Consider the following 25,302-nt stretch of genomic DNA (forward strand, 5'->3'; position numbering starts at 1 on the left):
TCTGTCATAATCAGTGTATTTATGGTAATTCAGGTGAATTCCTTTCTTTCTCTATAATTTGTTGTCTCTGCTTTGGATTGACTGTTCAAGGTGTCTTGGGAAGTGTCTTTTTAAGTCAGTGGGGGGGTCAAAGGGAATGGCACACTGGGTGTTCCTTCTGCTCCGGGTTGCCATTGCCAAAGAGGTGCAGATAGAGGTCTCCTTCAGTGGACCATAATGGAGGGATGCTGCAGGCTTCCATATAGAGGCAGTGACTGTTGCTGTAGGTACAGATGTTAGAGACCATGGTGCCCATCCTCATCTCATACAAGGTGGAGCAGGGATTGATTCAGAGGTCCAAACAAGATTTATCTCATGTCCAGGACAATTTTAGTTTACCACATCCTGAGGAGCTATTTGGTAATGCTAATAGTTTGGCATGACCTGCCTTCCATTCCAAAGTTTCCTCTCCACAAGTACATTGAGAGTCTTATTTTGAAGGAATGAAATGACCCTTAAACATTTATTTTGCCTGCGTTTATTACTAAAGATTTTCCTGTGGACGGGAAGGATATTGGGTTGGCAGAGGATGGATATGTCGATATTTTTTTACCCAATCTGTCTGGGTGCATTTATGACTGCTGAGTACATGACTCCCAAGAACTTAGTGGCTTGTAAGCGTCTGCCACTTTGAAACATGTTTGTGGTGGGAAATTTGACCCTTATACTTGGTACTTAGGGTTTTTTTGCGTCAAAGTCGAGGAAATGGAACTTCCAATTCGCATTTGATATGATGTGACCTGAAATGTTTAGAGTTGCTGTCCATGATGGAACAACAAATGTATATTTTTGATGATGTGGTATTTTATTCCATACATGCCACAGCCTTCCCCAGGTGTCCCACAGTGGCTACCAGTCAGAATACCTGTGTTAAAGAATGGCAAACTGATGCAATTCAAAAGGGGCTGATTTTTTTACATTCCTTTTGAGTGTCAGAAATTGTTTATAGCATATCTAGAAATCATGGTTCATAGAGCCTCTGAGAACTGCAAATTTGACTTCTGCTTCCAGGACAAATCAAAGCCTGACTCCTTTCACCTCATGGGTCTGATATTTTTTCTCGGGAGTCTGATTCCAAATACTCTAGCCACTATTACAAATCCACTGTCAAGAAGTGGGATAAATTACACTTTAAGGGCTCCTTATCACAAACAGGCAAGCATATTCCTGACTACCTGCTAGACTTCTAGATGTTCTGTTTGAGGACCAGCTTGTGTTCGCCGGTGGGCTGTAGGCCAGGAGCAGCGGTTCGTGCAGTCCCGGCAGCTCCGCTGGCAAGTTAGGACCCAATGTCTTTAGTCCTGGAATTATCAGGTCCGGAGTCTATGGCCCTACTGATTCTGGGCCTAGAGACAATGAGAAATTCATAGTCTGGCGAAGTGGTATCCGCCCTAGTGATACCGCTAGGCAAGACTTGTAATGGTGGCTTAGATGTGCATAGTCTTTGCATAGCTCACAATGAGCATACCTAAGGCAAAGAGGTTAGTGAAATATAAATTATGTTCCTATAGTTTATTTTTCTTTTTTAGGTCGTGCATTCGAGACCTCTGGTAATTTCTTATGTTGGGTTAAAGCCATCCCCCAGCTTTTGATTTGTTTGTTTCAGTGTCCTTCAAAAATCTTTGCTTGCCAGTGGTCAGTCCGGCCTCTTTGTCCCTCCTTTCTCTCTTCCGTTCCTCCCATGCAGGAGGGACTAAGTACTATCTCATCACACTACAGTTCTTTGTCTGTTCTCTGGGGTACTACTTTATTTCATTGTTTCTTCCTCTGTTTCTGTTTGCCTGTGCGTAGGTTTGGCACCATAGCTACTTACATTTAAATATAGTTTTTCTCCCTCCCACCTCCTAATTCCACAGTTTTATTGGGGGTACTTTTTTCGCCATGACTTCCTCTTCGTGGTTATATTTTTTAAGCTTTTCAGCAATTTTCGATTTCGACTGTCATTTGGGCTTCTTTTTAGTAGGATGTTAGTTTGGGTTTGGGATTTGTTTTATGGAGGATTGGGCTTGTTCCTCTTGTGAAAGCTTCTGCTGCTACAGCGCGCTCTGTGTACAGGCAGCATGCTTTAAAAGCCCATGCACTGGGCACCTGGTGATGAGAACGTGCCCCACCCCTTTCCGAGCTTTTATTTTCCTTACAACATCTGTGTTATTTATTTATTTTTTACAAGCACGGCACGCTTTACCTTTAGTGGCCGCGCCCTTCGTTCCTTTTTTTTCATTAGTCAGTTTTGCAGCTTGCTTATCAGGGGGGCACGTGCAAAACGTTCAGCTTTAGCAACAATACGGGAGTCATGCTTAATATTTCAGCAGGCGCCCGCTTTACTTTCTGACCTTTCCAATGCTTGTTTTTAGTGTGTTACACTCTGTTTCCGTTCGCGGAGTTATGGTGGAGGCAGTGAGGCAATAACCTGCAGCCCGGAACAACACTGCACGGCGCGTGTTGATGACGTCACGCTCTGCTGTGTTGGCCTCTACAGCATTGGTTTGTTTTCAATGATGGTCGTCGTTACTTCCTCCCGGTCTCTGGAAGTGCAGGTGCTTTAACCATGCCCCCCCCACCCTGGGTGGGGGCAGCTTCTCTACGTGCCCACCCCTCCATGCACCACCAATGTGCACTGTCACTGCCGCCATGCAGCATGCTCCAGGCTTGGACCTTTCTTTCCCAGTTTCTAAATGTGTTTTTCTTTACTGCTGTCCTGCGCCCAAACTATTGTGAATGCACAGCAACATCTAACATTTCTGTTGCATTCGGGCACCACACGGCAGGCTGACATCATGATTGGGCCAGGCGGAGTGGGCTGGGCTGCATAACCAGATCGTAAAGTTAGCTAGCAGTTAGCTGCCCAAACAAGTGGAGCCACACAACACAGCACTTTCAGGACATGCCAGCCCGACAGAAGAGTTTTTTTTTGCCTGGACACCATGCTGAGCTTCACCGGTGCCCTCCCTATTGCAGCCGCCATTGGCACCCAGTTGTGGATTCGAGGCATGATGCTCCAAGATCGGTGCACAGCTGGTCAACGCCATGGGGGAATTGCTCAAGAAGTTCATCGGTGAGATCCAGTGGGGCCTGGTTGCAGCGACGCACAGCCTCCAGGCAGCAGCCTAGGTTAGTGCCCTTGCATTTCTAGTGCTTGCTTACAGCAGTTTTGATATCTTAGAGTTTCTTGTTTCTCAAATAGGTGTAATTTCTATTATTTAAATGTTTCCGTTGTCTATATTGCTTGGTTTTGCTCGTAAGATAGTGTCATTCATAATATTTGATGCGTGCCCATTTAAAGTTGGTGCCATATAAAAATGTACACATTCTACTATAAAATGTGACATTCCTGCACTGGCCACAGCTTGAGGGGCAGTGGTTGTGGATGGCAGGGCTGGCCCAACATCGGACCCGCACTGCATTTCTGCTGGCTAACACTAGCTAGTTGTCGCGTGCTGAGCAGATTTGGTCTCTGCTGTGCTAATCATGGCATGAGCCCCAGATTGATGCAGGAGTGCTCCTGTCAGCTCGTGTGAGAATGAAGTGCACTCAACAGGACACCTACTCCTGTTCACTCCTCCAGTGTGCACTGCAGCCCCAGCAGTACCTCTTCAAGCACTTTGCCATTATCGTTGCAAGTGTTGGGCATGACGGCCAGAGTTTCATCAGTGCTCCTTGGTGGTGGGAACTCGTAAAAATAGGAGGCGTTATCTCTGCGCGCCACACTTGTAAGTTTAGAAGCCATCATCATCTCCTGCTTACAGCCATTAAAACCATGGTGAAATTTCAGTGATATACAGCATATGTTGCATACTGTCACGGGACAGCGTACTTCAGCTGTATCCGTGCATATAAATTACAGGACATTTAAAGGAGCACTTTTTGTAGGTTTAGTGACCTACCTAATCCAGTGAGATATTTCACTGAGCAGTTCAAAGCCGCAGCAGACATCACAAAATTATTCTACTATGTCTGTTGTTGGTGGTTTTTAGAGGTTGCGGACTGGGGAAAGAGAACAGTGTGTTTTTCTCTGCACTGGAAGCCCCTTTATATCTGGTGCATTGTTCTGTGCTTCACAGACCGTGCATATACGTGTGCATTGATTGCTTATCCTATCAAATACTATTTATCTATGGACGACATATTTTCAAAAGGAACATTTTTGCATTACATTTGTTTAAAGTGTTTCTAATACAACATATGTTTTTAAGTTTGAAAAGCAGAAGCATCAATTGCTGATCAGAGATTGAGTATTTTTGGATTATTTCTTGGCAGGTCTTGTTCTTCTTGTGGTAACCGGATGTAGGTCTCTATGATGCGGGAGGTGCATTTGCACCGGAGCCTATTTATGCAAGGCTTCCTCTGATCCCCATTGTATCTGGGTTCTTTTTTTTTATCACTCTTCTGTTTGGCTAATAAATACATTTACATTGCTTGCCTGGTGGTTAATGCACCCTTGCTGTGCCACTGAATGTACTATCACATTTATAAAACTCTAGCACACCAGTAGCAGTGGGAGGCGGGAAGCAGCGTCATGGCAAGGGATGCTTCTGAGGCAACCATCTTCTGTTACTGAAAACTGTCATCTAAAGGCTAGTGTCCAACAAATTGCAATGTAAATGCAGCAGGGGAGGAGGATTGGGCAACACTTAAAGCCTGGCACATCACGGCACAAAGTAGTCTTTCAGTCTATAAGTTATTGTTCAAGCCACTCAGTCTGGCGTGTTGCATCAGCCTGCCACCCTGCAGGACTCAGCAATATTAACTCAGGCGTGCAACTGTGATCAACTCCAGGAATGTACTTGCACAATATTTTCTGCACTACCTGTCAGTTGTGTGTAAAATCCCTTACAGCACTATCATTTTCAGGACAGCAAGTTACAGCTAGCTGCATCAGTAACTCCCCCATTCTAAAACCTCTAGGCAGTGCTGCAGCTGTGTCACTGGTCACGGAGGTAATTCCTCGTTCTTAGTCCTCTAGACAGTGCTGCTAGCTGCTTGTCTGGTCAAGTCGGTATTACCCCCAGGTCCCTTATTTCCTCATTCCATTCATTTACAAATTGGAGATAACCATCTCCCGACAGAAAAAAAGAGCAGAGGCATGCTGGGACCCTAATACTGCCCCTCCCACAGGGAGTACATAAGCAGTACTTACCCAGCATCCCGTCGTTCTTTTTTTCTGTCTGTCGACAGAATGGACGTGGTGTACTGTTACTATGCTCCTGCTGGGCTGGATTGGCATTCTTTTCTTCCTCCCCCGCCCGGCTGCCTGGCTGTGCGGGCGGGGGGTTTCCTGGTCTGTCTCCTGGCCTGCCAGGCTTGCTGGAGGTCATGACGGTGATGGCCGGTGTGCTGCCTGGCCTGCGGGCCCTTTGTGGCTGGTGCGCCTCCCAGGTGCTTCCGGGTCGCGTGCACGTCTTCCTGAGGCTGGACAGGTTGGGAGACTTGCCGTGTTTGCTGTGTGCCGTGCCTTCCCGCTGTTGGGGTGAGGGCCTTGCTGCTGGTGGTGTCTGGCCCCTGCCCGGGTGAGTCCCGCATATCGGTTTTTGCTCCTTTCTCCTACGGGTGTGTAAGTTGTTGGGGGCTGTTTCATGACTCCCGCGATGCAGAACTGCTTCGGTGATGTTGAAGGAGCGCGGCTCCTAGCTCCACCTTCAGCCCAGTAGGATGCTGGCTGACCTAGTCCCACTGCTGCCGCAGGGGGTTGAGCCAACGGCGGTGTAGCGCTCTTTCTGGCTGCGGCCTCTGGGTGCTGCGTGGGTTGGTTTCTTCCAGCCTTTTCACCGTGTCCGCCGCACTCTGTACTGGCCCCAGTGTGTGGTGGTGTTCCGTCCCCGAGGTGCACAAGATGGTCTATGTTCGAGTATGCACTGGGAATACTGTGAGGTCACGTACTTTTCTAGGACGACTGGGCTGCTTCACTTTCTCATTATTGGAGCGTGGGACTGTCATCATCTATGACATAGCTGTGCTACAGCAGTTCTTCTTGTATTTCTGTTGCTTCTGCCTGTGGTCCTTGATTGCTGTTGCTGGCCTTCTGCTGCCAGGCTCCTGTGCCTTCTGGTGGTGGTTTTTGGTGCCTCCTGCATGTGGAGCATGCATTTTGCCGCTGACTCTTGGCTGTTGGCTGCTGGGCACCTTCGTCCTTTTGGGCGCTTCCTCCCCTGCTGGGCTGGGAGGGGTGCCGGGTGCCCGGTGGTGTGTGGCTCGGTCCTGGTTCCTGGCCCAGTGGCTCCTCTTTTTTGTGTGTGGTGCCGGTCCACCTGCTCCTGTTCCAATTTTGGTGGGTTGGCCGTGGCCATGTTGGGCGGCAGTGACTCCTGAAGTTGCCGGGGATTGTTCCTGGGGCCTTCTGCTTGCGCTGCCTGCATTCTGTCGCTGCACTGCATCCCCGCTTCTGCCCTCATGAGTTGGTCTGCGGGGCTGGGGTTCTTGCCTGTTTGGTCTGTTCCTCGTCCTTGGCTCCTGTCCTCCTGGGTGTTCTGGGTGGCTGGGCTGGTGTGCTGGGGTGTGCGGTGCTGCCGGTGTTTTGGTTCCCAGTGTGTGCTGTCTTTTTAGATTTGTCTCCCTTGCGGGGGCCTGATCGCCGGTCTGGCTCTCTGCCTCGGCAGCCTTCTGCTCCTGGGCTGCCTCGGGCTGCCGCGACACATCCGCTGCCGCTTGCAGCAGGACTGTGCCGGCATGTTAGCTTGGCACTTTTCCCTCCTAGGCTCCTGTGTTGTGCTCCGCTGGATGACTGTGGGCTTTGTTGCTTGTCGTCACTTTGCTTCTGTGATGCGTGGCTTCCTTGGGTGGTGTGACTGGGGTTCATGGTCCTCTCTTGGCCGTAGGCTCGCTTGTGCTTGCCCTCTCTTGGGATCCTGGTCCTGCTGGGGTCTGCCCGCTTTTCTGTTGTTCCTGCGCAATCCTGCTCCTTGGGTGTTGTTGGTGCAGGTGCTGTGGTCTAGCCTTGAGTGAGCTGGGTCCCTGGGTCGGCTTTCCCTTCCCGGGGGTCCTTGCCTGTGCTGCAGGCTCTGTTCCTCTGCTGGCGTCCAGTTTGGCTGGTTGTGTGCCCTGCTTGGCTGTGCCGTGGGTTCTTGCGGCCTCTCTTCGGGGTTGCTTGTTCTGTCCGTTGGAGTGCAGTGTCCCCTTCCTTTCTGGGGTCTAGCCTCCCTGGGGTTCAGGGGTTGGCGTTTGCTGGGGGGCTTCTTTCCCTGTTGCTGCCTCCTTTGCAGCTGTTGTGTTCTCCTTGCACCTCCTGTGTGCGTGGGTTGCTTTGTGGGGGATGGCTGTGTGCTGTCTTCTGCTTATTGACTCTTCCATGCTGGGTGCTGTTGTTTTTGGTTGCTCCTGGCTCTGGCGCTGGCTGTTCCTGGCTTCTGGGGTTCCCTTGGTGTGGCCTTGTGATCCCCTGCTTCTGCCGCGCCCCTGCTCTGTTTCTTGGGCTTACCTTTGGATTCTTTCGGTATGGTCTGGTCGCCCCTCCTGATTCCGCCGGCGAGCCTGCTCTCGCCTGGTCTCAGTGGTTCCGCTTGGTCGGGCCCGGTTTGTTCCTGGTTGGGGCCGCCCGGGGGTACCTGTGGCTGTCGGCTTCTCGGGCTGGTGGGGTTGGGCCCTGCTCTCCCTTTCCTTTGGGTCTGCCCCGGGGTGTGTTTCCGGTGGCGGTTCGCGTTTTGGATCTCTGGCGTTCGTGCCTCTGCTGTTTGGGGCCTGGCTCTTTTTCGCTGCTGCTGTGTCCTTGGCTTGGCACCTGTTTTCCCCTCTTTTGTTCTGCTGGGGCTTTTCGGCTTCTGCTGGTTTTGGGCATCTGATGGTCGCCTTCTTTTCGGACTTGCGTCCTTGCCTGTGCTCTCTCTGTGGGTCCTTGTGGGGCGCTCTCTTGGTTTCCGGCCGTGTCCTGGTGGGTCCTTCTGGGCCTGCTCCTGCCGGCGGTTCCTTTCCCGGGCTTGGTTCGCCTCTGGTTGGGTGTCTGTGTTTCTGCCTGGTCCTTGGGGTTCCATTGGGTGCTGTTGGGCTTCGATTTTCCCTGTTGCTCCTTCCTGGTTGGCTGCCCTCTTTTTTTCTCCTGGGCTGCAGGTCCCTTTTCCGGTCCTGTTTGGGGTCCTGGTGTTCGGTGCTTCTGGGTTGGCTTGTCCGGGGTTGTCTTTTGTTGCTCCTGGTCTGCCGGCTTACTGCTGGTTCGGCGGGGCCTCTGGCTGGGCCTCCTTGTCCTGCTGGGCTCCGGGGTGTGTTTTGTTGGGTGTTCCTGGTTGTTCCTGGTTCTGGTGTCCTGGCTCGCTCCTGTTTTTCCCATGCTTCCCCAGGCTCTGTTCCCGGTGTGTGTCTGTTTTGGTGCCCCCCCCACCCCCCTCTTTGGTTGGGGTGCAGTTCTGTGTGGTTCCTCTTGCCTGTGGGGTCCTCCCTCCTGGCTGTAGGGTGTCTGGGATCTGCTGCTACTTGGCCCTCTGCCTTCTCTGCTTCCTCCGGTTTCCGTTTTGGCAGTTTCCTTTGTTTGTCTTTTCTTCTGGCCTTCTGTTTAGTCCAGCGATGGTGTGCTGGGGGTCTCTGTCGGCCTTCCTGCCCTTTCCTTTGCCCTGGGCTCTGCTTGGAGTCCTTCCAGGGGCTGGTTGGGCCTGTGGGTCCTCCTGCCTCAGCGAGTTGCTTGGCTCCGGTCCTGGCTTCCTGGTTCCTTGAGCATTTGTTGCCCTGGTTTTTGCTGTCTCTTGGCTCCTCTTCAGCGTTGGCTGAGGTTGGGCCTGGTAGGTTTCTGGTCTGGGTGCTCTGCGCCCTGGGGCTTTTTCCGTTGCTCCGGCCCTTGCTGAGTGCTTGGCCTGGGTGTTGGGTGCCTCTGCGGTCCTCCGCCTTGTTGGCTTCTGTTTTTTTCTACCCTCTGTGTTGCAGTTCCGGTTCGGTTCCGGGTTGCTTCCTCTGCTCTGCCTGTTCTGTTTTTTTTGGCCGCCCTGTTTGGTTAGCAGTCTTCTTCCCTGTGGGGGCTTTTGGCCTCCTGGGGATTCGGGTCTCTGTCTCCTTCCCTGTTCTTTTCGGTTTGGTTGGGGTCTGGCTCCTGTTCTGCTCCCGGGCTCCTGCTGGGGCTCCTCCCTCTGGGCTGGGTGCTTGGTGGTTGTAGTTTGGTGGCCCCGGTTGACGGCTTTTCTTCCCCGGTCCTGGCCTGGGGTTTCATAGGCTTTTCCTCTGTGCTCTCTGAGGGCCGGGTCGTTCGGTTTGGTGGGCCGGTTTCTGGCCTGTGCCTTCCTCCTTCCATGTTGGTCTGGGTGCTTGGGCCTGCGCCCTGTTGCCTGTTGCCTGGGCTGGGCTTCTTTCTTTGGCCTTCTCCGGGGTGGTCGGAGTTTGCTCGGTGTCTGTGCTCCTCCCGGGTCCTGTGTGCCTTCCTGGTGGTTCTGGGCTGGGCGGGCTTGTCCGGTGGGTCCCTTGGTCGTGTCCTTTTGGCCTGGTTGCCCTGTCTCCTGTTTCTCTGGTTGGCGGCCTCCTTTTTGTGGCCCTGGCGTCCTGTTTTTTCTTGGCTGTCTCCGGACCTTGTTTTGGCCCTCCTGTCCTGTTCTGGGTTGCTGGCCGGTTGCTTCCTGTGGTCCCCCCTTCCCTCCTTCTCGGTGCTCCCTTGGGTTGCTGCATTTGGTGTGGTTTCCTGGGTGTGCTTGTGGATTCGGAAGGCCGGTTTTCTGCTTTGGTATTCTCCAATTTGTAAATGAATGGGACGAAGACATAAGGGGCCAGGGGTAATGCTCTATTACTTACCGGTAATCTTCATTTCTCCAGGTCCCGTTGTCCACGTCCCATTCATACACCCCTCTCTCCCTCCCGGGCGGCCGGCCTTCCTGTCTGGGCTTGGATGTACAGACGGTATGCTGGGTAAGTACTGCTTATGTACTCCCGGTGGGAGGGGCAGTATTCGGGTCCCAGCATGCCTCTGCTCTTTTTTTCTGTCGGGAAATGGTTATCTCCAATTTGTAAAGGAATGGGACGAGGACAACGGGACCTGGAGTAATGAAGATTACCAGTAAGTAATAGAGCATTTCCTCATTCTAAGTCCTCCAGGCTGTGATTCAGCTGTGTCTCTGTTCATACACCCACTACACTCCAAACAAAAACACATAGGTAAGAGACATTGTCATTTACAACGCTTATAGCTCTAACTCTAAAAAAAATGCGAGACCTATTGCATTGCAAATGCTTGCTTTTTTATATTCCCTCTTTATGTCTTACATTTCCATCACACTCTGTGAATTGTACATATGTACTGCTGCACCTATGGCTGAATTTTGTTTGAGATGAAAGAAGAATTGTGACAAATGAATTCAAAATGTTTTCCTTTCTGTAAACCATAACCTCTATATATGTTCACCTTGTTCGTGTAAGATTTTCGTGATCACTCTGCTTACACGTCTTCCGGTACTCACTGGTTCAAGTGCATAATCTATAAACACGTGAATTGCATGAATTTATACGTGTTTCACACGCTGTGAATCAGAAGTAAACTATGCATGCCTAGCATAAGATGTTTTGAAATGTTTTGCAAACCTGAAAAAGCTGTATAACTTTGCTCGTTGTGAGTAGAGGAGAAAGGCCCGTTGATCAAGAGTACACTAGCTACCCTGTGCATATAGAAAGGACTCTGTTGTTCAGAACGCCCAGTGAATACCTTTCTTTCAGGATATTGCACAGTTCTATCAAAGTGACATTAACTCCATGGACCTCTCTGTAGGTGTTTAAAGGGAAGAAAGACGGCATGCCACCTCACATCTGCGCTGTGGCACAGAGGGCCTACTGGAACATGCTCATGCAGAGACAAGATCAGACCATCGTCCCCCTGGGGAGAAGCGGCGCTGGGAAAACAACGTGCTGCCAGAATGCGCTGGAGTACCTGGTGGGCACGGCTGGCAGCGTGGACGCCAGAGTCACAGGTGCAGTACACAAGAGCGGCGAAGCGCGCATTGTCTGCCTTTATTCCAATCTGAATGTCACTGTGCACAGAGGGTTGCTTTATTTATCAGCTCGTCTGGGACTCAGTTCTCTTGCAGAGGATGTGTTTGCAACCTGGTATAAGAAGAAGTAGTGTTTTTAGCAGACAATTGCGATATATATTTGTAATACATTTTCTTGTCTTTTGTCCTGAAGGCAGTGTTAATGACACCTTTAGGCATACTTAAATCCAACCACCACATTTATACTCGACTAAAACACATTGATGACATGAAATCTTACCTTTCAGCACCGGTGGCAACATACTTGCAGCAAATACTTGTTTGATTCATGAACAGAACTGGCAGCCATTTAGACCTCTTGACCCTTCCCCTGGGGGATGGAGGTCATGACCTTCTTGACCCTGATCAATGACCGTCTGCCCTATGTAGAGATACTCACCTACCTAGTTGGGACCTCTATGCTGTGAAGAAGGGTGCTACTTCCAATGTTCCTTTGCCAGACCGCCAGCTTTGTCGAGTAGGTGTCATGTTTAAAGTGTCTGCCTAGCAAACGTTCTGCATTGAGAAAATAAACTAAAAAGCACAACTTTGTTTTTTCAAAGCAAAAAATAAATTTTCCCCAAGTTTGTGTTTAATTTGAGCCAGTGGTTTCCGGTTCTCGGCACCAGCACTTAATTGTGAACACTGGTGCTTGTGACAGCCTGCCACAAGGTGGTGCTGTCTGGTTAATATAGAGATGACAATTCAATATACATTAGAAATGACTATTACCTGCCACCTAAGCCATTCTTATGGCTGTGGGGGCCTAAAATAGTATGAATTGTCAGACTTGTTGGAGTGTGATGGTTAGTAGTTGTATTTTTATACATCACTGGTGATGCTGGCTGGGGCAATGTGGGGTGCAAGCTGCAGTGGGCTCCTGAGGAGAGCCCTGGCACTTATTGTTTTACAAATTAAGCACTGCTCCAACACTCAGAGACTTTTCTTGCTGTTCGTGTGGGTCATTAAACATTTTTCCTGCACAGTATATACGCCATGCCTAGCAGAGTGAACATGGGCAGGGAAAATGAATGACAGTCACCCGACCCTTAATAGCGAGGAGCAACCTTCTGTGACATAATTTCTTGACAGATGAGTCGCTAGGTGAGAGGTTTTCATTGGAGGAGCCCTCAGAGGATCTGCTGGAAACAAAGCACTTCAGTGACCCTGAACAGAGTAGGATAAGTGCTAGTTTGGTGGGGGTGGGCAGCACTGCTGGGTTACAGCCATCTCCATGCCCTATCAAATTCTGGAACTCTTAGGACTGGAAATATATGGGACATTGATTTCAGGTACTGTAGGAACAGTGGAAGCCATCAGATGTGTTTAGGTAGGTGCATGTGGTGAATCAAGAGATCTCTAAATAAGAAATATCTAGAAATATCTAGGGCACCAGGTGGACAGACTTAACTTCCAGGAAGTAAGGCTTCGAACTCAAGGCTGCTCACTAAGTACAGGAAAGTTCAAGGATGCAAATCCCAGTGGCAAAATAGTAATTGTTCATGACCCAGTACATGAACAGGCAGTGACCACTAATGAGATGTATATAGGGTGATGCAGGAATTGCAATCCTTGCCTGATTTATCAGGATAACAGATGTCAGGTCAACAGGCTGTTGCTATTCATGCTACATACAGAAGCTCGTCATATTCAACAGCATTTGACACCAAGTCCATGCCCGACATGACAGCTGCCCATGCAATCCTCAAGTGCAGCTTGGTTTATAAATTCTATTCCTCGTGTCAGTATCATTCTTACCCATGGAAACAGCCTCTCCCTCCCGCACATGTGCAGTCAGTAGCTGCTTGCCGCCATGTTGTGCATTTGTTTTTTTTTAAATAATAACTTGCTTTTGATAGATCACTTTCTGCCAGTTTTTACATTTCATACTGCTGTCAATGGCAGGTCTTATTATTACCAAATTATTGACCTCAGAAGAATGAAGAGCTGAGTTAGTTCTGCCATGATTCACATTTGTCCCTTGCAAGTTCCACACAGATGTAAGCAGCTGCCCATAACATACTGAATCACATTCATGACCATGGAACTGCCCAACTCCAAAGTTTCTCTTGAGGGTCTCCTTAATAACCACCTTCTGCACCAAAAGCCCATGTTGACACAGAGAATTATAATAACACAAGCAGCTTATCACAGCAGACCACTTGAAAGTGCCAACATCACCAGCAACCGCCATAGCTCCCAAATAAATTCACCCCAATCATGAACCCAAAGGCTGTCGTTTCTCCTACAGTGCTGCAAGGCATCCTGAAAACCTCACCTCCACCACTCTCCCTTGAATCGTGTGCTGATACGTTGTGGCAGACAATGTTCTAGTACTTGGCACTAGTATATGGATTTAGACCATCATGTCTTCATGTTGCCCAGGTTGGAGGTGCACCTATTAGTCCAGCTGTGCATCATCAATACCAGATTTGCAGGAAAATCATTTAGGGTAAAGATACAGGTGATTAATCCAAATGAAACTCAAAGGTTGGATTAGTCTGAATGTCTGGCGGTCAGGTGGCAATCCTGGACCTACGTTTGATACTTCTAGCCTGGATATGGGCTGATCCTTGTCAAACACACCAGTATTTTACCTTCTCCTCTCTCTTGTGTGTTGGGTACAAACTATTATACCCATGGTTGACTGAGCATTGATTTGAAAGGTACCATACAACATATAGCGCCTTGTTTAAAGTTTGGCAGAAGGAATACCCATCTCAAACGTGACGGATGTCCCTTCTGCCATATTACAAATGCATTAAAGCCTACGGCACTTGCAATACAGCAGACGGGACATCTGTCACGCTTTGATGGCGTATCCCTTCTGACAAACTGTAAATAAAGCCCATGCTTTGCAATACAGTAAAATTGCAGACATCAATTTTCTTTCAGCATAAGCACTGCATGTCTTCTATTTCTGTTATATTTGATTGGATTTTGTGAAAATAAGACCTTTGCTTTTTACATTATACTAAACAAATGTTGACTTTTGATTAACAAAATGAGAGTAACTTATCTCTTAACATCCATTTGATTTTATAGTGGAAAAAATCCAAGCGATGTTTACAGTTTTGAAAGCATTTGGCACCGTATCAACGAGCCAAGGCAGTAACTCTACGCGATTCTCAATGGTCACCTCCCTGGACTTCAATTCTGTCGGCCGAGTGACAGCTGCCCATCTCCAGGTATTGACCGCCCCAGGTGCCACCATGACAATCTTCATATATCTTCATGTAAATACACAGCTTACAACTGAATGCTTCACACAGCCCTCAGAGTCATTGTTCTTAAAATGGCATTGCTAGGAGAGTGTATCATGATTCATGGTTCTTTAATGATGACACAAAGACCAATAGCTGGGTATTGTGGGGCACACTTCACTCTACGAAGAAACTGGTGCTACTCTTTGAAATTACTACTATTATGGCTCCAGCTTTTGGTGCTAGTAGGTAGTTAATGTTGATCCGTCTTTGTCAGAGCGGGAGTTTTATTCTTGTATAATGTGGCTCACTTCTGAGTTTGGTATAAATTTCATGTACTTTTAGAATGAGTATCACTTCAATTAATTATGTGTCCATGACACACACCTACTTGTGATTGAGTTCATTGGGCTCAAAGATTCTTCTGTCAGTTTTCTCCTCAGTACTTGATGATTGGGGAGCTCCCTGGACTCCACTGATTTACACTGAGCTGAGCAGTGGAGTCTGAGGGAGCTCCCCAATTACCAAGTACTAAGGATAAAACCGACAGCAGAATCTTTGAGCACAGTGAACTGAGCCTCAAGTCACAAGCAGTTGTGGTTTTTGCACAGCGACTGGTTTGCACTTAGTTTGCATTGCAATAGAGGTACTAAAACGTTGCATCAAAAAATAGACTTTTGGTAGGATTTGTAAAAATACTGCCTCATACATATTACTGAGGCAGGATTTCCTATGTGAAGAGTATTAGAAGGGTTGCACATCTAGTGATGGAGACCTATGGGAGAAAGCAAAACTTCATTGCTGTGTTTGAGTTTAATAATGGCCCTCATACCCAAAGAAAAAACTCTCAGGATGTAGGGGGTCATCAGTTTTTTGTTTTTCAATAATATACCCCCACTTTCGGATTTTGTTTTTGAAAATCAATCTGATTTTAAAAGTTTGGTAGACGGACATTAAAACTGACTGCAGTCATCCATCAAACTTTTTGTACCTTGACAGGAACCTCCATGACAGCAGTTTTTGTTAAGGTAGAGATCACTGCTGGGCCTGTGATGATGTCTAAATTTGCCAGGCGGTAGCCTATCAGGGTGGAGAAGATAATGTCCTCTGTCATCCTGACGGATGGAGTGCTATCTGCCACTCTCTAGATCTGGTTCTTTGGGTATTGTAGTCACAAAATCTGCAAATTTGGGATTCAAAGACATCGTGACAACAACACAGTTTAATATATCTGGCTCATTATTCATTATAAAAACTTAAATACTTTCTTTATTAAGAAAAAAATTGCATAGTGAGAAAAGAGAAAGCGTGAGAGAAAAAAGCAGAGTGAAATACAAAATGAGTGAGCTACCTTTCTGAGAGAGACAGGATAATAGACGGAGGAGGTTGAGTTTTTTGATGCTCCAAGCTAAGATTGAAAACATCGAAAGCCATTTATTTTCTATGATGCATGCAGGGGTACTTGAAATGTCTTTACTACGATTTGTTGCATTTAAAGCATCACATTCTGATGTTATCACTGCATTGGTGTTTCTGTCTTGTGCTATTGCAGTTATGCATTATTGATGGTAGTATGGAAATCCCGTCAGTGGTAGTGTCACAGGTTAATACGTCTACATTCAGCAGAGCACACATGTTCATGAGTTCAGTACTGGAAGATGTACCGCAAGGAGTTAAAATTAATGATGTATAATCAAATTACCGGAAAGCAAAAAATGATATTTTAATTTTATTGGAAGAGTTTGGGCCCTTGCAAAACAAAACACACCTGGATCACTACCTGAGTGTTAAGTGACCACATATAACAATCACTTCAGTGTTAATGCAATAACCAGTGGCGGTCGTTGTTCAACCAGTAGTAATCCAGCAGATCAGGCTCTATTGGTGGGTGGTATTTTCTCCATCTGTAATAGGCTGTATTTGCCACCAGTGGTAAATTCCAATTACTACTGGTTGTTGTCTACCATCGTTTACATAGTATTAGTTAGAAGTTAAAAGGAGAAAACCCCTTAAGTGGTTTCTGTTGATTTCAGGAGGAAGGTGCACTCTGACCATAATTCACTGAAGGCTGCAATGAGCCCAAGATGAACATGTTTTGTAGCGCCAACCTACAGCCTCTAAGAGCATCTATTGAAAAAGAAGGAAATTGTAAAAGTGACAGATTAAAATTAGAACTTGTCTTTTTCAGACAATGCTGTTGGAACGATTCCGTGTTACTCAACAACCAGAAGGAGAAAGTAACTTCCACGTGTTTGCCTACATGTTAGCAGGCGTGGACATGGATCTCAGGTAGAGTTGCACATTGGCTGATTTTGATTAACGGGATGATTTTAAATCTTTTGTCTCTGCATCTCACCAGTGCTTTCCTCAGGTCTATGTGGTTGGACGACTGCGTTCAAGATGCGCCTGAAATCTCCATATGCCGTTGTGATTTAGGGGTTTGATTGTTGCAAAAAATACTAAAGCTGATGTGCAACAAATGTATTGTTTTAAGTATGAAGCGTTGATATAGTAGTCAAAAGGCACATTTTGAAATTTTAAAAACAATGTGATCTGTCTATATTGTTTCTAAATAATAATGCAGGAGGTGTTAGAAGTAAACAATTGCATGCAAACATTGAGTAAAGTGTGGGACGGCATTGTGCCGGAGTGGATTACATGTTGCTCTACCTTAATGATTGGGGCAACACATCTTGCAGGGCTTCCACAGGGCACAATCATGTTTCCTAACATTTGTATTGTAATTCTAGACCTATGCTAGGCCAATTCTCTGCTTCAGGTTGAATGTCACTAAATTCTGGTTACATCCGACTGTGTTGAAAATCCTACCAGGGCCTCTCGAGAAGTGTAGCAACTTTACCTCATGTCTGTTGGTATCTTATAATCTTATAATTTAATGAGTCTTTGGTGGGTGAAGATGAGTCCAACCAAGAAAGAAAATATGATGGTGAGTTTACCACCTGGAAAATCTGGCATCTCTCTAGCTTGAGATCCCCCCTTCTCTTTTCCGTGTGATTAAAAACCTGCCCATTGTCGTGGACCTACAGCTGAAAATGATGATCCAAGGTTCAATGAAGCAAGATATTAGGGGCATATTATCAAGCACGGCGTTAAAATTATTACTATTAGACTTCCACTCTCTGACAACCTATTCAAATTGGGTTGTCTGTCATTGAAACCTGCCAGTCCAGTGCGTCCTTGTTTTTGTGATCCAGAGCAATGGCTGAAAACGTCGTTCTCACTGTCGGTGTGGTGCCAAGGGGCACAGTCTGAATCAGGGAGAAAGGCTACAGTCCTAACTGTGACCCATTTCTATACACTTTGTCATAGGCTTGCATAGAATCAGTAAGATTGTGAGATTGCTGAACCAACCTCACCCTGTGACAACGGGGAGTCAGGGTAGGAGTGTCCTGCTTCACCGTTCCCTGGGACATATTTGGGTGGCTTCTGCCTCACAGAGCACTTGTTTATTTCAGGCTGTTTCACAAAACTCTCAAGGGAGTAGCCAGAAAATGAAAAGACCCCCCACTTTGATCCATACCTCGAATGCCATTGAGTGAGCGAAATGAGAAAGCCCTACTCACTCTATATGAGGTCCCTTCATCTCACCTTTCATCCATCTATCTATCCATCCTTTAAGCCTTTCATGCATCCAGACTTTCTTAAAACCCATGACATAGTGGGCCTACAAGAGACATGGGCTAGAGAAAATAATTTTTGGCTGGATGGACATAAGTCATACCATGAGCCAGCAAGGCCCTCGGTCTCGGGTAGTGCGAAGGGGGGCCTTCTAATTTTAATATCGTTAAAGTTAATAGGAACACAGGGGCATATTATCAAGGACGGTGTTAACATTATCGCTGCTTTAGCGGCAGAAAACTGCCGCTAAAGCGGCGATAATGGGCTTGATAATATGCCGCAGAGAGTTCCCATAGAAGCCCATGTTGACACCAGAACATGGGCTTCTATGGGAATTCCATAGAGCATATTATCAAGCCCATTATCGCCGGTTTAGCGGCAGTTTTCTGCCGCTAAACCGGCGATAATTTTTAACGCCGTCCTTGATAATATGCCCCACATTGTTTTGTGGATACAGGTTCCAGTAATTGTTTAGCTGTAGACATTACTAATGTTAACTCAATTAAATTGTTAATTGTAAATTTCTATAATTCATTTGAGTCTAAATTTCCTAATAAACATTTATGTATTTTAAAATATTTTCTAGAGGACTGTAGACTTGAGCAAACCACTTTTTATTCTATCATCATTTTGGGAGATTTTAATGTCCATTTATGTATGAAGGATTGGCATGTTGTAGACTATCTAGGCCCAGAGGATTCTTTTAACTGTCATTTTGAGCACACTTTGCGAGGAGAAAGTTTGGAGGATCTCCTGGCCGTAGCTGATATCTTCAAGCCTAATACAAACACTGTGGAGGTGAGGATCCCTCCCTTTAAGACAAGTGGACAGGATTCCATAATTGATTGAATATTTATCTCCCCCGTATTGCTTCCTCAAGTGATTTATTATAGTGCCCAATGGTCCTATTATAGGATCACAATCCCATCAACCTTGAGTTAGGTGGGGCAATTGAAGTTAAAGGGAATCAAGGGCAACCCTCCACCCATATATGTGTAAAGACCTCAGATCAGGGACGTAGGCTTGAATTACCCATAGTAATTCCAGAGCTTTTCCTTCAAGATCTAATGCTAAATGCTGAAAAGAGTTTCGACATTTGTCTTAACCCTATAAATGAGGGGGGTGAGGTTCTACTGGTATTTGAAGAGATCTGTGCCCAGGTGGCATCTGGCCTAACACTGCCCACTAGATGTTATACTGAAATTGGTGAGAAATGGTTTGATAATTGCTCAAAAGCACACCAAAGGCTTATTTTTGCCCTGAAACAGGTGCCTAGAGACCGTCCTCATATAGCCCAGCTGAGGTAGTCTTATAAATGTGCGATGAACCGCAGAAAAAACGAAATTAAAGAAAATGCATGGAATGATCTGCTATCTGCTGGGGTCCTTAGGGATAGCTCTAGATTCTGGGCTATAGTTAATGAAACTTTTTTTACAGGACTTAATAATATGCCTTTACAATGTAATATCATGGAGGATCAGTGGTATTCTCATTTTAATTCTATTTATGGGATATCCCAGACTGGGAGGGGCTCTCCAGTTATTCTTGGTCAGGATCGGTGTAATACACCATTGATTTTTACAGGAAATGAAGTGGAGAAAGCAATTATTCAAATGACTAGTAACAAGGCTCCCGGCCTAGACTGTGTCCCGACAGATCTGTATAAACAGTCTCTGCACTATTGGGCTAATATTATAACTAAACTTTTAAATGTGGCTAGTAAGCATGGATTTCCGCCATCCTGGTCGCTCTCTCTCTACCATCATCCCAGTTTTTTAAAAAAGCCGGAGAGGTGACCCAGGCTGCTATAGACCCATTTCATTGATTGACTCAGTGGTCAAAGTTTTAGACAGAGTAATTTTAAGTAAACTTTCGGATTATCTAGACGACACTGGAATTTTATCAGATTGTCAATATGGTTTTAGAAAAGGAAGAAGCACACTAGACCAGTGTTTAAACTTGCACCTTTTGGCTGAGAAATATTCAGTGGCAAAACAAGGTACGTTACAGTTGGCCTTCATGGATCTATCTTCGGCTTTTGATCTAGTAAATAGATCAAAGCTATGGGCAATATTGATAGGTATGAGGATGGATCATTGCCTAGTTTACTTTATAACTGATCTTGATATGGATTTTTATGCCAGGGTCAGAGTTAGCCAAGATGGCAAATGCACTAAGCACTTTAAAATAGATAGAGGCGTACGTCAGGGCTGTATTTTAGCACCCTTGCTCTTTACCCTCCATATAAATAATTTAAATATCTCCCATAGTACTGCTAGTTTAGACATTCCACGTGTAGGAGACAGGGTTATCCCTGCACTCCTATATGCTGATGATGCAGTCTTACTGGCCCGCACAGCGGTAGGTCTGCAGAGGCTCCTGGATTCTTTTGGGTCCTTTATGCAATCTCTGGACTTTATTGTTAATAAAACCAAATCGCACACGATGGCAATGGGGCAGAAGCCAAAAAAGCTTAAATCTTTTTATTGTTAAGGGGTTGAGCTGACAAGGGTTTCTTCTTTCTCTTACTTGGGAGTCATATTTGATGAGAGGGGCTCGTGGGTTCCTCAGTTAAAGGCTAAAAAACATGCAATGTCAAGGTCCATAGCTGCTATCAAAGGACTTGGAGCGAAGCCCCTGGAAGCCTTGCTCAATATCTATAGATATAAAAGAATTGCTATAGCAAGGTATGGGTCTGCGATTTGGGGTTACAAATCTTCAGCAGGGTTCCAGATAGTTGCAAACAAATGTCTGAGATACCTTCTGGCGGTTCCCCAATCTACCCCCACCTATGTTATACACCAAGAGTTGGGCAGTGGCTTCATTGAGGACTTGATAGGTCTGGGTCCTGTGGTATGTTGGATAATGATTTGGACTAATCCAGAATTGTCATTGAATAGAGAAATTGCCAAGGACTGTGTTACGCTGGATAATGCAAGTAAAATCCAATGGTTACAATACGTTAAGTTAACCCTAGATAAACTGGGGCAACCTTAACTTTTTGCTACTCCAGAAAAAATAGTGAAAGAGGACTTGGCATGGGTTAAAGCACAATTTGAAATGTGTTGTCTGCCGAGAGAGAGGAGATAGAGATTATGAAATCCACTGTGAAAGCTTATTTATTGTTAAAAACTGCTCCGCAGATAGAACCGTATTTGATAATTGTTACAAAACCTTTCCAACGCTTTCTCTTAACCAGATTTCGCTTCAATCTCATCCATTGCCTTTTAGCAGATGTACAGGGATGGAGTAGGGTAAATGATCTAGGCCCCTGTACATGTGACAATTTCTCGACACAGGATACCATGCACTTTATAATGTTTTGTGATCATTTCAGCTCCATGCAGAGAACGTTTTTAAGACCTATTTTAAAGAGGGGGGTTTTATGCAAGTTAGACCTGCCTTACTGTATTTGCAGATGTTAAATGACCCATGGGAGATTTTTAATGTTGCAAATTTTTTATATGGCAGCCGTTAGACATAGAAAAAAAGGGCGCTACATATTCTAAATTTTGGATTGATTGTATACTCTGATCTAAACTTGTTTTTATCTAATGTTTTTATATTTGTGAAAAAGTAATAGAGGATGATGTTCTAACGATGTATTTGATGTTCTACCTATGAATTATGAGCGATCCTTTTCATCTGCACTTTTTATTGTTTGTGATTGGTGTATTTTATCTATTCCAAAAGGTATTAAGACAATTTTAACTGAATTATTGGTATGATAATTGCTGTTTGTTGTGTACTTTTATGGCTTTTCATTAGCCAAATAAAGGGGTTTTGACTGACTGACTGACTTGCATTCATCCATCTCTTCATGCTTCCATCCATCCTTCCTTTAGCATTATGTCTATCCACCCTTTCACTCTTTCATCCATCATTCTAACCTTCCACTTCCAGCCATTCATCTATCCTTTCCCCATCCATAATCCCTTCTTTTTCATCCATACACCATTTCACTCTCCTTTTAACAATTCACCCATGCATCCAAACACCCATTCATCCATCCACACATGAATCCAGACTTTTATCATTCCAGCCATTCTTTCTTCTACCCACCCATGCAATGTTGTTTTTACATTTCATACATCAATCCTTTCACCCTTGCCTTCATCTTTACATCCTTTTGGCCCTTTTTCCTTGTCATCGTTTCTTTCTACTTTTAATATGTTTTTCATTTCACTCTTCCTTCAAGCCCTCTCTCTCACACTCTCAGTAGCCAGTGTAGACCCTAGCTTATATTTGAATGATACAATATAGCAATAAAGAGAGTTTAGTGGGCCCCTCAGGCTCTGGATCCTGGTGCCACTGCACCTGCTGTACCAATTGAAGATACCCCCTGCGCACTCTTTCTCCCTCTCATCTTTTCACTGTTTAGGCCCCTTTTACTTTGGCTAGCTTTTCATCCCTTATGGTTTTCCCTTTCTTATTTTTTTTTAAAACCGTTTGTCTGCAGAGCTGTAGACAGAACAGGCTCATAAATAATTATGACGAATTTTGTGTCAACATCACCCCCGCTGAAGCTGTGAAAGCGGCGGGTTGGCGATGCCACCGCCCTGCTTTGCCAGCCTCCGACCTCCCATTGTGCCTGCTTCTGCTTTCCAATCCTCACATAACTGATCTCGCCATTTGCTCCATGCTGGTGCTTAGCAGTAGGAAGATACAGATCTGCTTTCTTCAGCTTTCTGTAGAGAGGTAAAGCCCCATGGGGCACATTATCAAGCACGGCGTTAAAATTATCGCCGCTTTAGCGGCAGAAAACTGCCCCTAAAGCAACGATAATGGGCTTGATAATATGCCTTTGAGAATTCCCATAGAAGCCCATGTTCTGGTGTGAACATGGGCTTCTTTTGGAATTCTCCGCGGCATATTATCAAGCCCATTATCGCCACTTTAGAGGCAGTTTTCTGCCGCTAAAGCGGTGATACTTTTAACGCCGTTTCTTGATAATATGCCCCCATGTTGCTAGGCCGACTTCAGAAACGACAACCCCTCCACCCATCACCAGCAGCACGACTTGATCCAGCAACCCGGAGAAGGCCCTGGAGCCACACGCTGTGGGGGAAGTGGGCATGTTAACTTTGCATTTCTGTGTGAGCGTATGCTAGTGTATACAGGTGTAAATGTTACTGTTTAGGAATCGGTATGTGTATATGCTTATGTAAAAGTGTGAGAAAATATCTGTGTTCGCACTCTGCATGGATGTTTGGTTGAGCACAAAAGACGAAGTCTCTCTATATATTCTGCCAAGTGGGAGGCAGAAAAGTACACATGACCTAGAACTAAATGTTCTGCATACTGAACCTTTAAGCCCCAAAGCTCACTAAGGATTTTTTTGTTGGTAACCTTACCCTCACAAGAGCTGAGTTTGTGTTCATGCTGTAGCCTTGAGGAGGCAGCCTCCTCAGCACTCCCAGTGCTGGTTCCACCTGTTCATGGAGAGATTAAAAAAATTGAAAAGGGTATACTGTTCCGGTGATGCCTTCAAGGTCATATGTTAAAAACCCAGAGCACCAAACGTCACTAGGAGTGTCTGCTCATAGAAGCAACTTCCGAGGGTGCAGGCGAGGAGTAGGTGAATCAGCCGCCAGATTGGTCTCGGAATATATACTGAGAGCGGGCCATCCACGTACTCCAAGGCGCCCATTCCTTTACTTACGAGGGTCACTAATACTGAAATATAAACCTACACATAGGAGTGTAGGTTGGTGAGGTTACCAATGTTTCTTGTGTTCTTCAAAGAGGTGTGGGTCACGTTCTATCATACAGTCAGGATCCCTGAACGAAGCGTGGATTAGGTATTCTTTGATAGGTCCGGATGAAATGCTTCATGATCCTATGGGACAGCAGAGGCATGAAACATGTTGACCATAAATCTTTACTGAGTTAATCTCACATTGGTATTGTACCAGAGACTGGTTATTCATAGTAGAAACTGGAGTCATACTTTTTCCCAGTTTCTTACACTTCTAAATCTTGACAAAGACACTTTATAACCTATTAAACAGACTGCAACATGTCTATAGTCAATTTTAACTCACTTCATTGCACTTTTCCTACACTGGTATTGGGACTCAACTATATACCCAGTCCTTCATAGGTGAATCAAATGATCACTGGCAAAGGGCCCCCTCAAAGGGCCCATTGGGCATTGCAGCACCAGACCAACGAGGAGCAGGCCCAATGATGAAGCATGACACCTTGGGTGGTTGAGGGCTTTTGCTTCTACGAGCAGACGCTCCTAGTGACATTTGGTACTCTGGGTTTTGAATATATTACCTTGAAGCCACCATCGGAGCAGTATACCCTTTTGAATGTGTTCTACTATATGGGAGATTGTATATCGGACTGTCATAGATCTCTGTGTCCTCCCATTTTTGTGACGGAGAGATAAATCCAGAGACCATGTGGCATCAATAGGCAGATGTGGCAGTCCTTTTTCTGAATGTGCTGTGACACTTCAAAAACAGGACCCTGTTACAAAGTTAATGGTTTTATACTCTCCTCGCTTGCCTGCACTTCTAATGTAATGAACTTTCAGACCGTCACTGTTTAGTGACCTGTGACTGCTCTCCAGACTCTACATTTCTAGACAGTGTTGAAATTACAGTTCCTAAAAGAAAAATTGCACCAAAGACAGAGAATTCCCCTCTACCCAATCTGTGACGGTGGTGGTGCCAAAACCTTTTTTCTTTTTTAAGTATGGAGAGCAGAGGAGTTCCTGTCTGGAGAGGTAAAGATGCATCTCAGTGATGATAGTAAGGACTCGAGTGGAGAAGGGAATGGCAGCGGAATGTGTGTTAATGATGTTTTGATTTTTCTTCTTATGGAGGTGTACAGGTGCCCAATAATGCTTTCTGAAAGCTTGCTAGTAAACCTTTCCCAGCCTTCTGCATTGGCTGGTACAGCTCAACTGTCTCATTGATGAGTTGTCATTTGCCTGAGTCACCAGCTCTGGACATCCATCCCATCTCCCCTCTTATTTCTGATTTATAAGGCACTACACGCCACTTGAAACCCATCGGGTGTGCCACTGTGTGATTATGGAATATTCTTTATATTAGACATATCAATGATTTGCATGAGAACGAGGTCAGACTGTATTGCACCAAAGGCCAAACACCCAGCATTAACCCCCCTTGGAAACCCATGATTAGAGTTCAGGTTTACTTGTTTACTAACTTGTCTTGCTTTCGGGCATACGTCCTCCTTTAATAAATGTTGTGCAAGGTTTGCTGCTGTGCGAAGCTATTTAGTTCTCCGCATGCTGACTTTGAGTAGGCAGAAGTAAACGGATGCTATTGTCTGGATCATGTTCAAGCAGTGCTTAATTTGTGCTGGTGCTTTCCGGTGCTTAGCAACGGAACTTATTTCCCAGGGCCGGGTCTACAGTTAGTTGAGTCCACATGCATTATAAATCATACTTTTATTGACGGCGCGCTGCTCTGAGTAGCTGCCACTGTTCCAGTCCCCCCACCCCAATCTCCATGAAGAGCTGA

At 45.9% G+C, this 25,302-nt stretch overlaps 1 protein-coding gene across 5 annotated transcripts in view; it reads left to right on the plus strand.

Annotated features, from left to right (window-relative positions):
* Positions 1 to 25,302, plus strand: part of MYO18B (myosin XVIIIB) — a 1,573,426-nt gene that overhangs the window by 230,687 nt on the left and 1,317,437 nt on the right. For 3 of the 5 annotated variants that reach the window (XM_085634174.1, XM_085634172.1, XM_085634173.1), the window contains 3 exons: positions 10,700 to 10,898; positions 14,004 to 14,146; positions 16,350 to 16,450. In XM_085634174.1, coding sequence (XP_085490300.1) covers positions 10,700 to 10,898; positions 14,004 to 14,146; positions 16,350 to 16,450 — 443 coding nt within the window. Of the gene's footprint in view, positions 1 to 2,050; positions 3,151 to 10,699; positions 10,899 to 14,003; positions 14,147 to 16,349; positions 16,451 to 25,302 lie in introns of those variants that run through there. The other 2 variants (XM_085634175.1, XM_085634176.1) reach the window with 2 other exon arrangements.

This window comes from Triturus cristatus, chromosome 11 (assembly GCF_964204655.1).
Source record: "Triturus cristatus chromosome 11, aTriCri1.1, whole genome shotgun sequence".
In the NCBI taxonomy this organism is placed as follows: domain Eukaryota; kingdom Metazoa; phylum Chordata; class Amphibia; order Caudata; family Salamandridae; genus Triturus; species Triturus cristatus.